The sequence below is a fragment of the Marmota monax genome, unplaced genomic scaffold, assembly GCF_021218885.2.
Source record: "Marmota monax isolate L192 unplaced genomic scaffold, Marmota_monax_Labrador192_F-V1.1 WCK01_AAM20220418_F8-fsc00017, whole genome shotgun sequence".
In the NCBI taxonomy this organism is placed as follows: domain Eukaryota; kingdom Metazoa; phylum Chordata; class Mammalia; order Rodentia; family Sciuridae; genus Marmota; species Marmota monax.
Genome location: NW_026695241.1, coordinates 4,078,315 through 4,097,974, shown reverse-complemented (window position 1 = coordinate 4,097,974; position 19,660 = coordinate 4,078,315). Strand labels below are relative to the sequence as shown.

At 37.1% G+C, this 19,660-nt stretch overlaps 1 protein-coding gene across 5 annotated transcripts in view; it reads right to left on the bottom strand.

Annotated features, from left to right (window-relative positions):
• The window catches only part of Btbd7 (BTB domain containing 7), a 120,860-nt gene that overhangs the window by 16,519 nt on the left and 84,681 nt on the right, over positions 1-19,660 (bottom strand). For 4 of the 5 annotated variants that reach the window (XM_058577811.1, XM_058577812.1, XM_058577813.1 and 1 more), the window contains exons 4-6: positions 8,636-8,844; positions 7,028-7,103; positions 3,625-3,785 (exon numbers count right to left, since the gene is read on the bottom strand). In XM_058577811.1, the coding sequence (XP_058433794.1) occupies positions 3,625-3,785; positions 7,028-7,103; positions 8,636-8,844 (446 nt within the window). Of the gene's footprint in view, positions 1-3,624; positions 3,786-7,027; positions 7,104-8,635; positions 8,845-13,471; positions 17,223-19,660 lie in introns of those variants that run through there. The other variant, XM_058577814.1, reaches the window with a different exon arrangement.

Genomic DNA, 19,660 nt, shown 5'->3' with positions numbered 1-19,660 from the left:
CATTCCTTAACACAATAAAAGCCATAATAATATTATAAACCCATAGCTAATTTCACACTGAAAGCTGAAAGCTCTGGAACAAGACAAAGATGCCCATTTTTGTCACTCCTGTTCAATATAGCACTGGAGATCCTGGCTGCAGCAATCAGGCAAGAGAAGGAAAGGAATCCAAGCTGGAAAGGAAGAAGTTAAATGTCCCTGTTTACAGATGACATGATCTTATATACAGAAAACCTTAAAGGCTCCATGAAAAAACCGTTAGATCTAATAAACAGATTTAGCAAATACAAAAATACAAAATCAACACATCAAATTCAGTAGCATTCCCATGCATAATAGGGAGGTATATGAAAGAGAAGAAAACAATTCCATTTATAATCACTACAAAATATAGATAAGTACCGAATTATAAATTTAATTAAGAAGTAACAGATCTCTATATTGAAAACTATAAAACATTGATGAAAGAAACTGAAAAAAAAAATGACTGAAAAGAATATCCTATGCCCATGGATTAGAAGAACATTAAATGTCCATATTATCCAAAACAATCTAGAGTAAATGAAATCCTTATCACAATACCAATGCCATTTTTCACAGAAATAGAAAAAATAATCCAAAAAATTCATATGGAACCACAAAAGACTCCAATGGCCAAAGCAATATTAAGTTAAAAAAACAAAACAAAACAAAAAACAACAACAACAAAAAAAACAAAGCTGGAGGGAGCCTCATACTACCTTAATTTCAAAATATACCACAAAGCTATAGTAACCAAAACAGCATGGTCCTGGCATAAGCAGAGACAACAGATGAATGCACTTACAGATTTTTTGATAAAGGTACAAGAACATATGCAGGGCATAGAACAGTCTTAAAACCTGTGGTAGGGAAGGGTAAGAGGGTTGAGGAACAGAATAAACCCTCTAGCTTCTCATGCTTTTAGTTATTTGCTTTCAGTTGGCTTTAAAAATAGATTTATTTTTAATTTTGGCAGTCATGCAACTGAACAATGTTATTATTGTCTCCCACTAGTTCTGCTGTAGATACACCTTGATATAGGAGTTATGATGATAATGACTATCTAATTACTTTGCAGGAACTTGAAGGCCACTTTGAAACCACTGACTCTTTGGGCCCACCCAAGTGTCCAGTGGGTGACCTTTTGATATCAGGAGGTCAAAACCTCTACTCTCAGATCATGCTAGTGCCACCACTTTCTGAACATGTGTCCCATGAAAAGCCACAAAGTCTGATTACATAGATTACAATTATTTCACTTCCAATCACTTTTCCCCACAGCTGAAATCATTCTGGTTCTTTATCCCGCAAACATCCAAGAAACCCATACCCTTAGGGAGGAGGATTTGAGACTTGGGTCTTTCCCATCATGCTTGGCCACCTTGCAAATAAACTCTTTTGTCTTTTGCAAAACTTTTATCTCAGTGATGGATATACTGTTTGGTGGGCAAAAGAAGCCTGGTTTGTTAACGGTTTCTTCAATAAATGGTGCTTGGGAAAACTGAATATCCACATGCAGAAAAATGAAATTAGGCCTATATCTCACACTATATAAAAAATCAATTAAAAATAGATTAATGTCTTAAAGGTAAAAGCTGAACTATGAACCTACTAGAAGAAAACATAGGGGAAAAACTCCATGACATTGATGTAGGCAAGGACTTTTTAGATAAGACTCCCATACATGGGTAACATAAGCAAAAATAGACAAATGAAATTATATAAAACTAAACTCTATACAATCAACAGAGTAAAGAGACATCTTACAGAGTAGGAGAAAATATTTGCAAACTATGTCTGATAAGGAATTCAAAATATACAGGAATTCAACTCAATAGCAAAAAAGCCCAAATAACTTGACTGAAGAATAGGCAAAAGGCCTCTAATAGAAATTTCTCAAAAGATGACATACTGCTGGGCACATGGTGCACACCTGTAGTCCCAGCAACTTGGGAGGCTAAGGTGGGAAGATCGCAAGTTCAAAACCAGCCTCAGCAACTTAGTGAGGTCCTGGGCAACTTAGTAAGACCTTGTCTCAAAAGGGGGATGTGGCTCAGGGGTCAAGTACCCCTGGGTAAAAAAGCAGATGACATTCAAATGACTGATAGGTATATGAAAAAATGCTCAATATCAGGGAAAGGTGAGTTAAAACCACAATGGCTAGTTAGAATGGCTATTATCAGAAAAGATAATAAGTGTTAGCAAGAAAGTGGAAAAAAAGGAAACCTTTGCGGGTTATTGATGGAAATGCAAATTAAAGTATAACCAGTAAGGAAAATAGCATAGTAGTTCCTCAAAAAAGAAAAAATTGAACTGCTATACATTCCCGCAACCCTACTACCAGGTATATATCCAGTGAAATCAGTGTGTCTAAAGGACATTTGCATTCCCATGTTCATTTTAGCACTAGTTACAAGAGGCAAAATGTAGGTTCTACCTAAATCTTCATCAACAGACGAATGCATAAAAAAAATGTGGTATAAAAATATAATGGAATTGGGGCTGGGGTTGTGACTCAGTGGTAGACTGCTCGCCTAGCATGCATGAGACACTGGGTTTTATCCTCAGCACCACATAAAATCAAAATAATGTGTCCGCCTAAAAAAATAAAGATACATAAATAAATGTTTAAAAAAATATAATGAAATATTATCCAGACTTAAAAAGGAGCCTACCATTTGCAACACAGATAAACCTGAAAATGTTTAAAAAAAAAAAAAAAAAGCTGACCTCACAAAAGTTGAGAGTAGAATAATCGTTATAAGAGGCTGGGAAAGGGCTGGGTGGATTGGTTGATGGGTACAATATTACAGTTAGAAGGAATAAATTCTAGTGTTCTTTTGTATAGTAGAGCGACTACAGTTAAAAATAACTTTATTATATATTTCAAAAAGGTAGAGGAGGGGAAATTCTGAATGTTCTCACCACAAAGAAATGATAAATGGTTAGAATGATGGGTATGCTAATTACTCAGATTTGATCATTATATAAAGTACACATGTATCAAAACATATTATATCTCTAAATACTTACAATTATGACAATCAAAAATAATACAATTATGCTTATAAACATTAAACTTTATAAATCAGTTCATGAAGTATATTTATAATATTTCTTTTCCCCATCCATTCATTCAAGCAGTTCTATCAGTTTAAAAAATACATAAATGTAACACAATCAGCTCCATTAATTTTAACTGGCTGAGAGGGTGTCAGAAGACCAATACACTTTGAATACTGAACCAATTTCCCTTCTGTTCTCTGACTTATTGCTGTTCTTAAAGAGACTCCAGAGGCAATTTTTACCTCTTCCTTTTTTAATAAGGATACATGTGATACACTGATATATGACTGAATTAACTCCTCTAAAAATTTAAGGGTCTAGCAAAAGCACCACCTAGTTAGCCATTCAACTCTCATCCACCAAATATTCATTTGTATTATGTGACAGACACTGGGGGCACAATGTTGTTCAAAACAGACATTTGCTTCTGTCCTCATGAAATTTACCGATACTTTATTAGAAGAGATTGTTCCCAGTGATTAAAGCAAGTCTGGCATTTTTCTTTCCATGAAAGGGAAAAATGAATAAGACACTTACTGCATCACTTAAGACTTCACTGTTTATAGGTAAGATGTGTTCAATTCGCACAAAAGGTAAGAGAGAAGAAAGGATCTCTCTAAGCTCTTCGATGTCCAGGTCTCGTCTTTTTACACCCCTTTTGTTCACACTGTGAGCAGTACCACTCAATAAGTTTGGTTCTATGAGACAGAAAATGAGAAGTCTACAACCAAATGCAAATTTTCAGACAGGCTTGCTTTCTTCTACAGTACATATGCTCTAAGTACCACTACTTAAGTACATCTGCTTTAGAAGGGCTGTAAATCAATTATTTTTCTGTCATAAGGAGCTTGTTTAATAAACATGTTCTTGGACAAAAAGAAAGCATCATGTCCCTGGAACAATAATATTCTTTTGGGACTGTTCTGTCTTGATAAAGGATTCTTCTTTGTATACCAACTCAAAGGAGAAAAGATGACAATCTATTAACATCAATCTGATCTCAATTTTGTGATCAGTTTTTATACATATATAAATATTTTATATATATATTTTTGGGGGGAGTAGGTTGTCAATATGTTCATCAGGTTATATATGTTTAAATAGTAATTTTATAGCACTAATCACTTAGTACCCAAGGGAATAAAACCTAACGTACATTCTAATTTTAAGATTTTTATGAAAACCTAAATTTCCGTAACAAAGGAATGTTATTGCATATAAGTGGATCCTTCGATCTTTGATGTGATGTATGTCCACTGTTTAGAGCAGAGAATAAAGGTTTCTTTATTGGTGAAAGAAGATATAAACCATTTATGTGCTTATGATAGAGATGGGAAGAAAAAACCCATAATTTTAGAAATATTTATTCATGCTTTTAATCTAAGGGGTTCTTCTAATTCCTTAAAAAAATCAACACTGAATAAGATCTTTATCATTCATAAATGTAAATGCTGGATTTCTAAATATTCTATAAACAAACTGATATCTTTCCTAAATTGTGGGGTATGTGTGTATGATTTTTTGAAAAGCTAAGCTATTTCTAGAGTCACTCAAAATAAAATTGTAAGTCTGTGGGAAAGTATTTCCCCTTTTGCTTGCTGTGATTTAGCTTCATACTTACATAAAGGTATTATTTAAAAAAAAAAAAAAGACATGGCATCGTGTTTTCATATAAAATCTTATAGGAACTCCCCAAATATCTAATGGGTAAGGAAAGAACCCTTTGTAGAAGTGACTCTGAAATAAAGGTGTGGTTTGCTTAGCTTCCCTCTTATCCCTGCAGGATGCTCTATCCCAATCCAATCTGAAAACCTTTGAAGGAAAATTTTATCCTTTGAGGAAGCTTATTATTGCCTGCCCCCAAATATGACTTTTCATCATTACCAGCCTTACATTAGTAAACACACCTATGACCTCTAAGAATTATGCAGAGTTTTACACAACCCTTTATTGTAATTTGTGATAGTTACAAATTTGTGATAGTTGTGATACTGACAAAAACAATGGATAAGCAAATACTGAACTGGTGCTCCTAGGGGAAGCATAGGTTAGGTTCCTATTCACCTCTGGGCACAACATTTTTTTCAACTGATTAAGACATAACTTTGTTTTATGTGTTTTTGTTTAAAGATTCTTTGTTTTATATTATTCATTCATATGACTGAACTCATGGCCAATAGTGCTGTAACTCATGAATGCTGAATGAAGCTTTTCTTAATTTTATAGCACTAATCACTGTATTTTCTCCAGAAGGTGCATCACAGCCAACATTAAGACAACTCTTTAGCACCATAATTGGGGGCAACTTCAAACAGTATGAACACTAATAAAAACATAAAAATATAACACAAAAATGTGAAAAAGGGCACTAAGTAGATTGTGAAAAGAACCCTTGATTATAGTAAATCTGAATAAGGTGAGATGTTGCTGCCTTGTTGGACTTAGCTGGAAACACGCTCGATGGACTACTAAAACTTCTACAGCTCTGTGCTTGTGCGTTAGTGATCTTAACAGTGCCATGAATATGAATTTTTGAGGTTACAAATGCATTTTATCAAGTAGATAAATTCACTAATACAGAATGTGCAAATGATAATAGACTGTATACTGGCATTTGAAAAGCTTTCTGAATTAACTGTAGTGGTTTTTATATTTTGAATTTCAAATCTGAAGAAGGCTAAAGGCTTTTGTAGGCCACAGAAAAATAAATTAGGAAAAATACAATAGGAGGATTGGTTTTGTTTCCTAGTACTTGTGTAATAGCATGTTTAAGGGACACTATTAAGAAGGTTTGAATTAGCACAAAATTTTTATGTTATTTAAAAATGTGACAGAACAACTATGTAAACGTGCTAAAAATCACTTACTTGAATATTTTAAATAGGTGCACTTTATGGTTACAAATTAGAACGTATTATAAATTATATCTAAATACATCTACTGAGTTGGGCGAGGTGGTGCATACCTGTAATCCCAGTGATTTGAGATTCTGAGGCAGGAGGAGCATAAGTTTGAGACCAGCCTCAGCAACTTAGCAAGACTCCTGGCTCAAAATAAAAAATAAAAAGGGCTGGGGTATAGCCCGGTGGTAGAATGTCCCTGATTTTAATCTCCAGTACCACAACAAATAAGTAAACAAATTTATTTTAAAATGATAGAAAAGGGAAATCTATTTAATTTTTCCAATTTAAAATCTTTTAGTTGGGTTCATTATACACAGAAAAACAACACTGTATGAGGTGAGAGGAACTGGTGAGTGGCTAACAAATAAAAGACTGCTATAGAATCCTAAGTTGTCAAAGTCAAAAGCCCATTTCCATTTCCCTATGTATGATGATGTTACCCTTACTTATGTAACACTCCAGCTAGAGGTCACTCAAATATATTCTTTTACCTCCCATAACATTTTAAAATAAAATTGATTTTAAATATTTTAAAGCATGCAATTCAGTGACTTTTAGACATACATATTACTGTGCATCTATGAATACTACATTTTAATCAACAACGTGTGTGTGTGTGTGTGTGTGTGTGTTACTAGGAACTGAACCTGGGGTGTACTACCACTGAGCTATGCCCTGAGGTCTTTTATTTTTTATTTTGAGACAGAGTCTCAGAAAGTTGCCATGGCTGGTGTCAAACTTGCCATCCTCCTGCCTCAGCCTCCTAAGCAGAGCGATTATAGGCATGCGACACCATAAGTGGCAACATTATACCTTTATAACACTTCAATCTTTACATGAAACTTTTTTATGTGATGCTGAGGATCCAACCCAGCGCCCCGCGCATGCCAGGCAAGCGCGTTACTGTTTGAGCCACATCCCCAGCCCCAAGTTACGTTTTAAAGTTGCAAAATAAAACTTTAACAGCCTATACTCTACTTTTCTGACTGTAAAAAGTTACACATGCTGATTAGCACAAACTAATTTTCTGAACGTACCTCTGTCTGCTATTCTTTTCATCAACTGATGCTCTCCCCATTTAATCAGATATTTAAGGATATCTTGTTCACTTGCCTGCAATAAAAATGGTTTGTATTTATTTTAATCAATTTCACTGATAACTTTTCCTAGGTTGTTGCAACTTACCATTGTTTCCCTCTTTCTGTCAGCTGTTAGAAATTTTAGAGTTAAATCTGTTGTCCATCAACAACAAATATGCAAAACCACATTATAGATATTTATCCAGTAATAACTCTTGGCTCCAGCAACATTTTCATTTCCATATATTTTTTTTGCCTTTGTCCTGTTTCCCCTATTTATTTTATCTTACCATATAGTTTCTATACAATTACCTTATTTTTTGAAACAAGATGGAAATAAACACATGAAAGTAAAAGTACAGTGATAGAGTTATACTATCTCCTTCAAGGATGGGAAATACATACGTAGCAATTTGTGGCAGAGGAAACTGCAATCTCCACAAAGCATTTATTGGTTGGTAAGAGAGTCTCCAAGCACAACCTGGGAAGTGGCAATGTACCCCTCATTTCTTTGTACCTTATTTAAAATCATAGAGCAAATTTAAACTGCTCCCCGAGTTTAAATTGCTAAAACAGAATGCAAAGCTCCGAGAGTCAATAATTTGAAAGAACTGACAAACTCTAACTCCCCTAAACACAAAGCATCCAGGCTTGATCAGTACAGTGAGAGAAGGCTGGTAAACAAAAGCCTTCCATACATCAAGTCCAAGTGTGACAACATCTGTACTGCAATCAGATCAATATTGAAGGAAAGCACTGATGCCGAGTATATTATTGAACTTTTCGCTGCATTTTCTGATTGAGATGGTAGGTAGGACTGTATAATTCTTCTAGTACAAAGACATAGGAATTGTCTCAATGAGTTTGTGTGTTTGCAGCATTAAAACTGTTGTTTAGTTTTAGCATGAAATTCATACAATCAATGCAAAACAACAACAACAAAAAACCCAGCAAATTTAGTTGGATATACTTTACCTGAATACTTCTTGCAATACTTAAAATCTTCTATGACTTTAAATCACCAAATAAGATTAACATATAGTCAAAGATACAAGATACTAAAAACTATTTTTTACTAAAAATGAACAGTTGAAAACATTAGTATTTACTTTGGCAGAACACATGTACTGAGTTTTTATAATCAGTTAAGCAGATGAGAAAGTGAATATTATTTGTATTTTGTTCTGCTTAAACTACTGCCTACAATCTAAATATCTGAGACTGCAGAAAGTAAGACACTATTATAGGGAATCCACTTTAGTGGAAGCCAAGAAAATTGCTGTTGGAATATGCTTCTGACCTTGCCTACTGCCTCACCTCTTTTGGTGTAGTTGGTTAAGTCCTGGTTTTGTTCATAATGTCAAGTCACAGTAGCAGTGTGCATGAGGAGCCAGTGAGCCAGAAGCCTGTGTTGTACAAATATGAAAAGGGCATTCCTAGGTGGTTTGATCACAGCCTGTTTCTCTCCCCCTACTCTACCCCAGACAGAAGAATAACAGAATACAGATGTATTTCTTGGTGCACATATGAATGACAATGAATTTGAGAGGGGGTGTTAATGATTACCTGTAGATAGTCAGACTGGATAGCAGTAAGCAGATGGTCTTTGCTGAGTTCATAAAAAACATCCGAAGTCATGACCTGGGACAATTCCTCACAGAGGAAATGCAAAGCTTGCCGGTGCACCCACTTAGAGCCATATGGATGTGAGCTCCACTTGAGGATGGCAATTAAGGTATCTAATGAGATGCTCTCAGCAATGATATCCTCACAGCCTAAAAGAGAAGGCAAACACTTCTTGAGATTAATCATAAATATTACTTATTGGACATCAGTGTGTTAGGCTTAAAAGTAGCAATAGTAAAAAAGAACTCAAGGAGATAAAATCTCATGAAAATCACCAAGACATGGTGGGATGGGATAGCAATAGATTATGACATCTTTAGGAAATATACTGCCCTACAGAGAGAGCGAGCGAGCTGTAGAAAAAGGCAGAGAATCCTCCCAGTTGTTCAAGAAAATAAATATCTATATGCAAATCCAATAATTTGAATAAGACAGTATTATGGAAAGCACTGGACCAAAGAGAAAGAAGAGCAGGAAGAAATGATACAGTTGTGGGAACTGGCCAGAGGAAGGATATGGGTGACAATTGATGGACAGAGCATCCCTACCTAATGAGAAGACAAGGAATATTTGTTCTTTGTACTGTCCTCATAATCTCTCCAAAAACAGACAAAATATCAAAAGTTCTATATTCATCTGGCCTTAGTTCTTTCAAAAAGAAATAAGTGGCTTAAGTAAAAAGGGCCAGGATCCTAGAAGAAGTAACTTCTGGCATTTTAAAAGCTCAAAGAAGAAAAGGAAGAAATCTGAGGATAGTCAGTTGTTTTCCTTAGAAAAAGATAATATAAAGATAAATATAAGTAAAATCTGAGTGACATTGTGGAAAGGAAAATAGCTGAAGTTGGGCAGAAACTCTTTCTTCACTAGGTTTACTACAAAATAAAATGTGATTCTGATTAATATGCAAAAAAAAAAAAAAAAAAAAAAGAAAAGAAAGAAAGAAAGAAATGCTGTGTGCAGTGGTGCACAACTGTAATCCCAGCTCAGGAGGCTGAGGCAGGAGGATTGCAAGTTCAAAGTCAGCTTCATCAACTTAATGAAGCCCTAAGCAACTTAGAGATACCCTGTCTCAAAAAAGAAAAAAAAAAAAAAAAAAAAAAAGGCATTTAAACATCATCACCAACAATGAAAAAAATACAGTTACACAGTCTGTTCTCCAATTACCTTAGAGTTTTAAAAGATAAAGCCCAAAGAAAGGGTATCAATGAACTCCAGACTTTCAAAATTCAAAGCTATCTCTAAGACCATAAAACAAGATTAGTGGCAGCCAATAAGGCATCTACAAAAAGTAACGCCTCAGGGGCTGGGGTTTGGCTCAGTGGTAGAGCAACTGCCTGGCATGTGTGAGGCACTGGGTTCAATTCTCAGCACCGCATATAAATCAATAAAATAAAAGTCCATTGACAACTAAAAAATATTAAAAAAAAAGGTAATGCTTCCCTTCCCTTTTCTGCTATGGTACCAGATAAGGAAAAATATCATAGATAATTGTATAATGTGGTTTCCACAAAGCACTTAACAAAATATTTCATAATGCTGCTAGTTTGTTAGCACCACAAGACAGGGACTGCTGTCTTCAGTGTGTCTGAGCATCTTCCTGCACGTGGTGGGTGTCAAATAAAGCTGTAGCGGACATACAAATGAGGTCCTTGCAGATATGAGGTGATGACAAAACAGTGGTTAACAAAACCATTCAGAAGCAGCACCACTTAACTTGGAGGGTACAGTGGAAGTCTCTGTCCTTGCTATGTTTATCAAGAATTTGAATGAAGATATGAAAGTAAGCATCTAAATCTCCAGATGACCCTAAAACTGGGAAACACGGTTAATGACACTGAACAAAGCAGAAACATAACTGGCTATAATATAAAGACTGGCCAAAATGAAGTTGAAATGTAACTAGGAAGACTAGAAAGTTCTATACTTAAAATTGAAGATCAACTGCATGTTAGATAAGAGGCAAGCTACCCTAAATACACCCACATAAAATAATATCTGGGTATTTTAGTTGCATGAATGCAAAAGGTAACATAGCTGCTATAAAGCTGAAGCAATTTTAGGCCTTTAAGGTACAAGCATCAAGACCTTGTCAGAGACTCATGTAACCCTATTCTCCTGTGCTGTTTTGGGCCCTGTATTTTGGATGGGCACTGGTCAAACCACAAGATTTCTAGAAGAGAGCTTGAGACCTGTCATAGGAGAAAAGCTTCAAATGAACAGGGTATTTGGCTTATGTAAGAGAAACCTGAGTAGAGATGGAAGAGCAGTTTTTAAACATCCAATCAGTCCTCATGAGGTAGAAGAGAAATAAATGACATTGGCTGTTCCAAGGGCAGGTCCTGGGAAACAAATGGTGTTAAAGGAGAATTTTGGTTCAATAACAAGAAATTTATAACTATTATAAATTTCTCTACCCCACTCCCCTCAAAAAAATTTTTTTTTCTAGAATAGTAGCAGCAGAGTCTGGCTCATCACATTAGGGACATACTTAACACTGGGTAAGAACTAGGGTCAGAGGACATCCAAGCTGCTTCCATCACAAAGATAGAATCATGTTTTGGAATATGGTAAGAAAACAAAGATTCATTTATTTAATCTGAATATTAATACCTTTATAAGAAACACTGAGGTCACAATGAGATCTACATGAAAATGAAACCAAAAGGCATGAATAAGTGCTGATAAGTGGGAAATACAAAAAAGTTTTGAACAGTCTTCATGATTTTATGGAAATCCTTGAATGTCAAGCTAGAGCAGATCTCTTCCAGCCAGTGGACAACTTCTGTTGGGCTGATGTTTAAAGCAATTGACGGAATATAAGTCAGCAGTGTAAGTCAACCTGATAGGAAAGGCAATCTTATAGATGCGCTTGGGAATGAAGTAGGGGGATATCAGAGGAAAGAATGTGGGGCTAGGGATGTAACTCAGTGGCAAAGAGCACTTGCCTAGCATGCATGAGACCCTGGGTTCATCCCAGTGCTTGGGGTGGGGGTTGGTAGGAGGAAAGCATGTATCAGAATCCTACTAAACCAGGATATTAGCAGAGGTGAAGAAAAAGAATCAAAGATAATGTGGATCATATATTTAAATTTCTGAGGTTACAAAGAAGCAGGATATGGCAGGAAAAAATGGGCTTTCAAATCAAGACAGATTGGACTTGAAAAAAATTCCAGCTCTGACACTTGCACAGATCACTTAACTCTTTAAGCCTGACATTTTCTCATCTCTAACGTTGAGATAATATCTCCCACCTCACAAGGTTGTCACGAGTCCAAATGAGCTGCACCCTTGATGCTCATTCGGATGCACACTGGGGCAGAGGGATATTGACACACAGCTCCTTTTCCTGCTCATTCTCCTGGTGATGTCGTCCATCTCTACAGCCTTCACTCCCATTGCACCCCTATGACTTCCCAGCTATTGCTCCAACCCAAGGTGCTCTCTTGATGCCTTTAGTCATTCCTTACTTCCACTGGACAATTCCAGATGGATGTTCCACAAACAGTTCAAGTATAGAAGTCAGTTCATTTCCTCTGGGAAATCTAGCCTCCTCCCTTTCTTAATGCATTTTAGTGGAATCACTTCTACCCAGTCATCAAAGCCAGAGATCTAAGTAATATTATTGACTCCTTCTCCTAAAGCCCTTATTAAATCTATCACCAAGTGCTGTTCATTATACTTTTAAATCCATCCCCTCCACAGGATCTCTATTCAATTTCTATCACTGTTTTCAAAATTCCATATTTTCTCCCTATACAATTATACAATTGAAACACCCTTTAAAAAAAAAGAAAACCATCTCTAGTCTTGTCCCTTTGAATCTGTTCTCTACTGTTGCCAGAATGATCCTTTAAAATGCAAATTATGTATGCCTCTGTAACAAATTATTCAATAGCTTGCAAATGACTTCAAGAAAAAAACACAAACTATGTATCTCTTGATGATCTGGCCCTTGCCTGTTCTGCAGGCCCACCTAGCTTAAAAGAGAGAATTATCTTATATTGTCAAAATTAACATTTTCATGTTATGGTAAAGTATCTAAATTAGCAATAATATACTTTTTATCAAAGTGAAAAACACTGGATTGAAAATATGCAGATAATAGCAAGGCAGAGGGGAGGCTGGCAAGGGAAGGCTAGCAAACAAGATGCCAACAGTTGGGCTGGGTTGTAGCTCAGTGGTAGAGCGCTTAGCTAGCATGTGTGAGTTTGATTCTCAGCACTACACATAAATAAATAAAATAAAGGTCCATCAACAACTTAAAAAATAATAAATCCAGGGCCTCAGATATGTTAGGCAAGCACCGCACCACCTAGTTGTATTCCTAGCCCAAAGACAGATTTTTGGTGACAAGGTACTGTACAAATCTGGGCTGGGGATGTGGCTCAAGCGGTAGTGCGCTCGCCTGGCATGCATGCAGCCCGGGTTCGATCCTCAGCACCACATACAAACAAAGATGTTGTGTCCGCTGAAAAAACTAAAAAAATAAATATTAAAAATTTTCTCTCTCTCTCCTCTCTCCCTCTCTCTTAAAAAAAAAAAATACTGTACAAATCTAAGCCCAGTGCCTAGATGAGAATGACCATATATGTGCAAGTGCAGGTATTTATTTCTACTGATCAGAACATCATATATTCTATCTTAGCAATTCTCAAACTATCTCTGGTCAAGGATAGTTTGAGAATTGCTAAGATAGAATATATGATAAACTAGAGTAAGACAGAATATTGGATAAACTTCCAATCTGTCATGGATCCAATATTTTTATAAAATACAACAAAAATACTACTTGAATGTTGTGGCAATGTCAAATTGCTAGAATATTTTCTATATGGATACTCTGTGCTTATCTCACCATGGTCATACTTTGAACAGAATTGCTCTCATAAGAGTTCCTCCTCCTCCTCTTTCTGCTGCTGCTGCTTCTTTTTGTTTTGGTTCCCGGGACTGATCTCAGGGACACTTTACCACTGAGCCATGTCCCCAGCCCTATTTTATATTTTGTTTAAAGACAGGGTCTTGCTTAGCGCCTTGCAGTTGCTGAGGCTGTCTTTGAACTCACAATCCTCTTGCCTTAGTCTCCTGAGCTGAAGTTTATCTTCTGTCATGTAAAGACACTGTGGTTACTAGCTTATTGGTCCAAAGAGGATAACAAGTGGCACTGGGAACAAAGGACCCCTGCTGCCCACAGTGGCCACCACAGTAGCCCCAGCTGCTGCAAACTGAAGCACACATTATTTAAACATTTTTTTGTTACACATCACTGAGGTTCTCAGGTGTTTTGCTGCATAGTGATGACAGACTCAAAAACCCATAAAACTTTCTAAATGAATTCAAAAGCTTTTATTAATAATTTTCTTATAATAGGGTTGAGGTTGTAGCTCAGTGGTAGAGTGCTTGCCTCACATGTGGAAGGCACTGGGTTTGATCCTCAGCACCACATAAAAATAAAATAAAGGTGTTGTGTCCATCTACAACTAAAAAAAATTTTAAAAAGATACTTTTCTTATAATAAAATGAACTCCACGTGTAGCCAAGAAATCTGATAGATGGAAAAAGGCACCAACATATTCTGTTTAGGTAGATTTGCAACCATACTGTTGTGAGCTTGGCTTATTATGTGAAGTCATCTTTCTATAATTTTTGAAAAATATTTTTTAGTTGTAGCTGGACACAATACCTTTATTTTATTTAGTTAGTTTTATGTGGCGCTGAGGATTAAACCCAGGGCCTTGCACGTGCTAAGCAAGTGCTCTATAATTCTTTTGCTTGGGTGATAACCAAATTTTATAGATCTATCTCCTAATTGTTTAATCTTTTCTTCTATTCTCTTGCCAGCATGCTTTCTGTTCTTTAATGTGGGCAAAAAATGCCCCTTTTCAAAAGATCCTGCATGTTAAACAGAATTGTTTTCTGTTTTTATTATCAAAATTGTTCTCTGGGGCTGGGGTTGTGGCTCAGTGGTGAGCACCTGCCTTGCATGTGAGGCACTGGGATCAATTCTTAGCACCCCACATAAATAAATGAATAAAATAAAGGTTTGTCAACAACTAAAAAAAAATTTTTTTTAAAAAGTGTAAAAAAATTGTTCTGTTTATGTTCCTCTGGTAACTAAATATAAGCCTCAATGTTGACAGCTCTCTGGGCACACTGTCAGGATCTGTCTTTGCTCTCCACTCTCACTTGTGGTTATTCCTAGGTACAACATCTTACTTGTTTAACCAATGCCAGAGGGAAACCTCACCTTGCCTTGTGGCCATCAGGAAATATATAAGCAGCTTCCAGATTCAGAGTTTCATACTGGGGTTGGTTGGGAAGAGAATGACAGAAGAGAGGGAAGGACTGTGGGAGGGAGATGACAGTTCAACAACCAACATAAAAGAATATTATAAGTTTGGACAAGGCTGGCCCTAGACTTGGCCTTAGGCAGGGTGACCCTTTAATGGCACCAGATTAGAAATATGATTAAAAGTACAAACAAGCTTGAAGAAAAGTTGTTTCGATTCTTCCCTGCTAACCTATATGGTGACTGATTGTGGGACTTGAGGCAAGAAGGAATTGAGGGTGGCAGAAAGCAAGAGAAAGAGAGGCTTTCAATTTAGACAGCTGCATTACTAACTCTTGACTCACTCTTACCACCCTGTGCTGGATCAAAAGACTTAGTTCTTCATATGCAGGCTAAAGCAATCCATTACTGTGCAGAGGATAATGGTGAACACTGTACCTTTCTCTAGGACAGAAAACCTTAAATTTCTACGTCCTACCCATCTTCCTTTGACCTTTATATGTAATCAATGTGTTCCACCGATTCTTCCTTCAAAATACTCTTTGATTAGCCTCTTTAATTCTACCTCTAAGACATGTCTATACGTACTGGCACAAACACCACCTCTTTTCAAATTCTAAGCACCTCACACATCAATTCTTGAAAAGCTTTCCTACTTTCTCCTTCCCTCTGATATTCCAATCTACATGGCTGAAAGGTTTATGTTTTCTAAAATGCCATTATCACCACATCATCCCTACTTACCTATTACAAACGGAGCTAAGAATTCCAGATCTAAGGCAGAAAATGCGAGTCAAGACATATGGGTTGGAAGACAAGCCAACCTGTGCCTCAATGTTTTAAACTGCCTTCCTCAGATCGCAACATCTGGGAGATGGGTGGATACATATATGCTCCCCTCTACCTCTCCCTAGGGGTACAATTCTGAAGAGTCTAAACCCAGACCTCCCAGGCATGACCAGCTCAGGGAACCACTCATATATATACTGCTCTCCTGCCTTCCCAGCTTCACCCTTTCTTGGGAGAACCTACCAAATACATGATCTGCATTCAAGCTCAGATGTAGGGCTGTGCTTGCATCAGGGATCATTAGGAATGAGAGGAAATACCCAAAGATAGCTAGAAATGGCCCTAGAAAACAAGATTCTTGAATGATATTCCAGAATTAGATCCCCCCAACCCATACACTTATAAGTGAGGGAGGTGATAACCTCTGCTGGCAGCAACAGGACAACAGGAGGATTTTCACTAGGAGCAGATTAACATGATGTGTAAATGAAAGATGAATTAGCTCAGCAGAAATGGTGGCACTTAAATGGAATGAGAACATTAGTGCACATTAAGTCCCTGATACTGGCTGGCTTTAGTGAACAGCTTTAGAAGCCATGCAAAAAGAAAACTATTGGCTCAGCTTAACCAACTCTTAAACCTAGGCATTCTTCAAGGTCTGGAGACCTTGAGGTCAGTATTTAAAGAAACCCTATTCCTGCCACTGCATGGTGCACTGCCATAACTCATGCTCAAGATTTAATTTGCAGGACATCAGAGCTACAAAGAAGATTTGAATGAAAACCTCACTAAGTCTTCTATGATAAAACCTGGGTCCTGATAGGAATATTTGGACACAGAAACCCAAAATGGGGATGTTTGATTCAGTGACCTGAAATGTTGTTACATCCCAAGATTTGCCCAAATTTTCTCGTCTAGGAAAAGGAGCTTCCTCCAACTCTCAGCTGGAAAACAACAGCATATTTTTGTCTGGAGACCCTGAAAAGATCATGCCTGTCTTCTTCAAGATCTGCTCCTGCTTCTTCCCACTACATCCAAACCAACAATCCAGATGAGGTTATAGCTGTCTGATTAAGAAAATACAGTTCCTGTGTTAGAAGGTAGGAGTACAGACACCCAAAGAATTCTAAGACCATCTATGTACTGGCAGGCCAACTTGTGGTTGTGCATCTTGAGTGTGCTGCAGTAAGGAGGAGCTCATTCAGAACCCAAGGGATACTCAGGGGCATCTTCTGGTGCTTCTTTGCCTGATAACAAAGACTCAGCAACTGTAGCAAGTGTTAATGACGAAACAAGAGCTCGGACACCCCTGGGATAAAAGTCTGGGTTACCTTACCTGGTAGACTACCCAGATGTGCTGAAGTATTGGTAAAGGGGGACAATAGGGTGATCGGTCTGATTTATAGTATTCCAACTGGCTTTAACCTGAATAATTTCTCACAATCTCTATCCCTGTAGGGATAAAAAAAAATATAAAATATAAAAAATAAAAATAAAAAATATAAAAAGAAATATGTGAGACTTAGAAGGCAGAAGAAAGCAGCTATTACCTTCTAAAAGTTACTATAGCTAGGTGACACATGTCACAGAAGTGCTAGTGGATTCTGACTTGTCCTTGCTTCTTCTCTGCATCCAGATGTCCCACCCAAGTCCATCCTCATGCCTACCACTAGATGCATGGATACAGTACCACTGACACAACAGCCAATCTCCATGAGTCCCTTTCCCCAGTCCCAATTTGGAGGCTGGACATGTGTGGCTTCTCATGTACACAACTCATCTGGTCCTTTGCCACTCTCTCTTTCAGATCTTTACTTCCTCAGCTTCTCTGGCAACTGTATAAGCTTCAAATCCTTATTCCATATGTTGTAGTTGCTCAGCTTCCCTGACTGAATTCTGATAGTTGTAAGATCATGAGTTAGAGCTTCCAGCTAGATGTGGCAGCTGGAATGTGGCTAATTCCACCATTTCCCTGAAGCAAGTCTCTGGCTGTGCTGTGACTGGCCACATGAGTTGGATTAATGGAGTACACAAACTAATTTGAGTGACTCAAGCAGACTGAATTGGGCATTTCATGCTTACCTCATGTCTTCTTTGCTTTTCACCCCCAGCAAGCCAGTTTCAAAGCCAGTATCCTAAAAGACCTTGCCTCAACTGTACTTTTGTACCTTCTATATTCAGGTGTGGAAATTCTGATACCTTGAATAGGCACTCCTAGGAATTGACCAGGCACCCATACATATGAAAACCATGAGATGCAAGGAAGTAAACACCCCATGAGAAATACTTTCCACAGAGGCTGGGGGAATAATTGCTTTCTCTTTCCTCATGTGGACAACTCTGAAGCACATTCCATGTGGCTCCTCAGAGGGTTCCAGTAGGATAAAGCTTAGCTGTCCAGAGCAAAACTGAATTGGTTCTCTCATTTAATTTCATTCTTCCCAGGCTTCCATTCCCATTCTCTGGAAGAATTTCCCCAAATTAACTATCTACATGGATATCCTTATAGTAGATTTCACTTTCAGAAGGAAAGCTAGACTAACATAGAACAGATAAAAAAATCCCTACTCCTGACAATGGTCAATAAGAAAGTCATTTTAAATTGCTACTCTGGGTTTTGCTCAAACTAATGGTCCATTCAGCCTTAGATTTCAGGTTAATTTTCTAGGCTTTTATTTAAAAATCTTTATTTATTGAGCCATGTGCCAGATTCTATATTAGATGCAGGAGATACAATGATATAAACAATACGTTCTTGATCTCAGGAAGCTAACAAAATTCTAGGAGAAGCAGAAAAGAAAGTAGGTGATTTCACTTCTATGCAATAAGCCATAAGAGGGATAGACAAAAGGCTGTGGTGACTATAGCTTTTCAGTTGAGGCGACATTGAAAATATACCTTTTTAAAGAAATGGTATTCCAGGCAAAGGAAGAATGTGCGTGCGTGCGTGCGTGCATGTAGCAGCTGTTGAAGTGACCACAGAATATGTAGTTTCAAAAAATGGTTTGTTGAAGAAGAAGAATATTTATAATAAAATCTAGTTCTCTTCACCAATTCTAGTTGTCTACATTCCACCAGCATTATAAATCTGTCACCTGGAGTGTTTCAAATAGTTTGAACCCACTCTCCTAGAAAAAAAATAAAATTTTCTCTTCAAAATCAAAGTACTTGTATAAGGCTTCAATAAATTTGTTTTCTTCTAATTATTTAATTAATCCATAAAAAATTGTTGGTATTAACTGATCTGACCTATGAAAATATTATCAGAGTAAAAATTACCATAAACTTAGTTGGTTAAAACAACACTTTTATCATCCTGTACTTTCTGTGTGGAGGAGCCTGGGCATGGCGAGCTGGCTGGCTCTTCAGTCAGGGTTTTGTTCATGTGCAATGAAGGTGTCAACTGGGCTTGCATGTCACCTAAAGGTTCAACTGGGAAAGAATATGCCTCCAGGGGCTGGGGTTGTGGCTCAGTGGTACAGTGCCTGCCTCACATGTGTACTGGTTTTGATTCTCAGCACCACACATAAATAAATGAATAAAATAAAGGTCTATCAACAACTAAAATATATATATATATATATATATATATAAATAAAAAGAATACGCCTCTCCAAATTAATTCAGACTGTTGGCAGACTTCTTTCTCTATGGCGGTAGACTAAGCCCAATTCTCACCTTGTGGTTTTCTCATCAGGCCATCTCACCAAAGATGAGATCTCACCAAGCTGGGGAAGAGTTTCTAGCACCAGTTGGCTTTGAAATGGAGTTCTATAAGATAATCTAATCATAGGAATGACATCCCATAGTTTTGCCTTTGATCACAGATTACACAAAGGAAGAGGGGATTACATAACAGTCTGAATACCAGAATACAGGGACCACTGAAG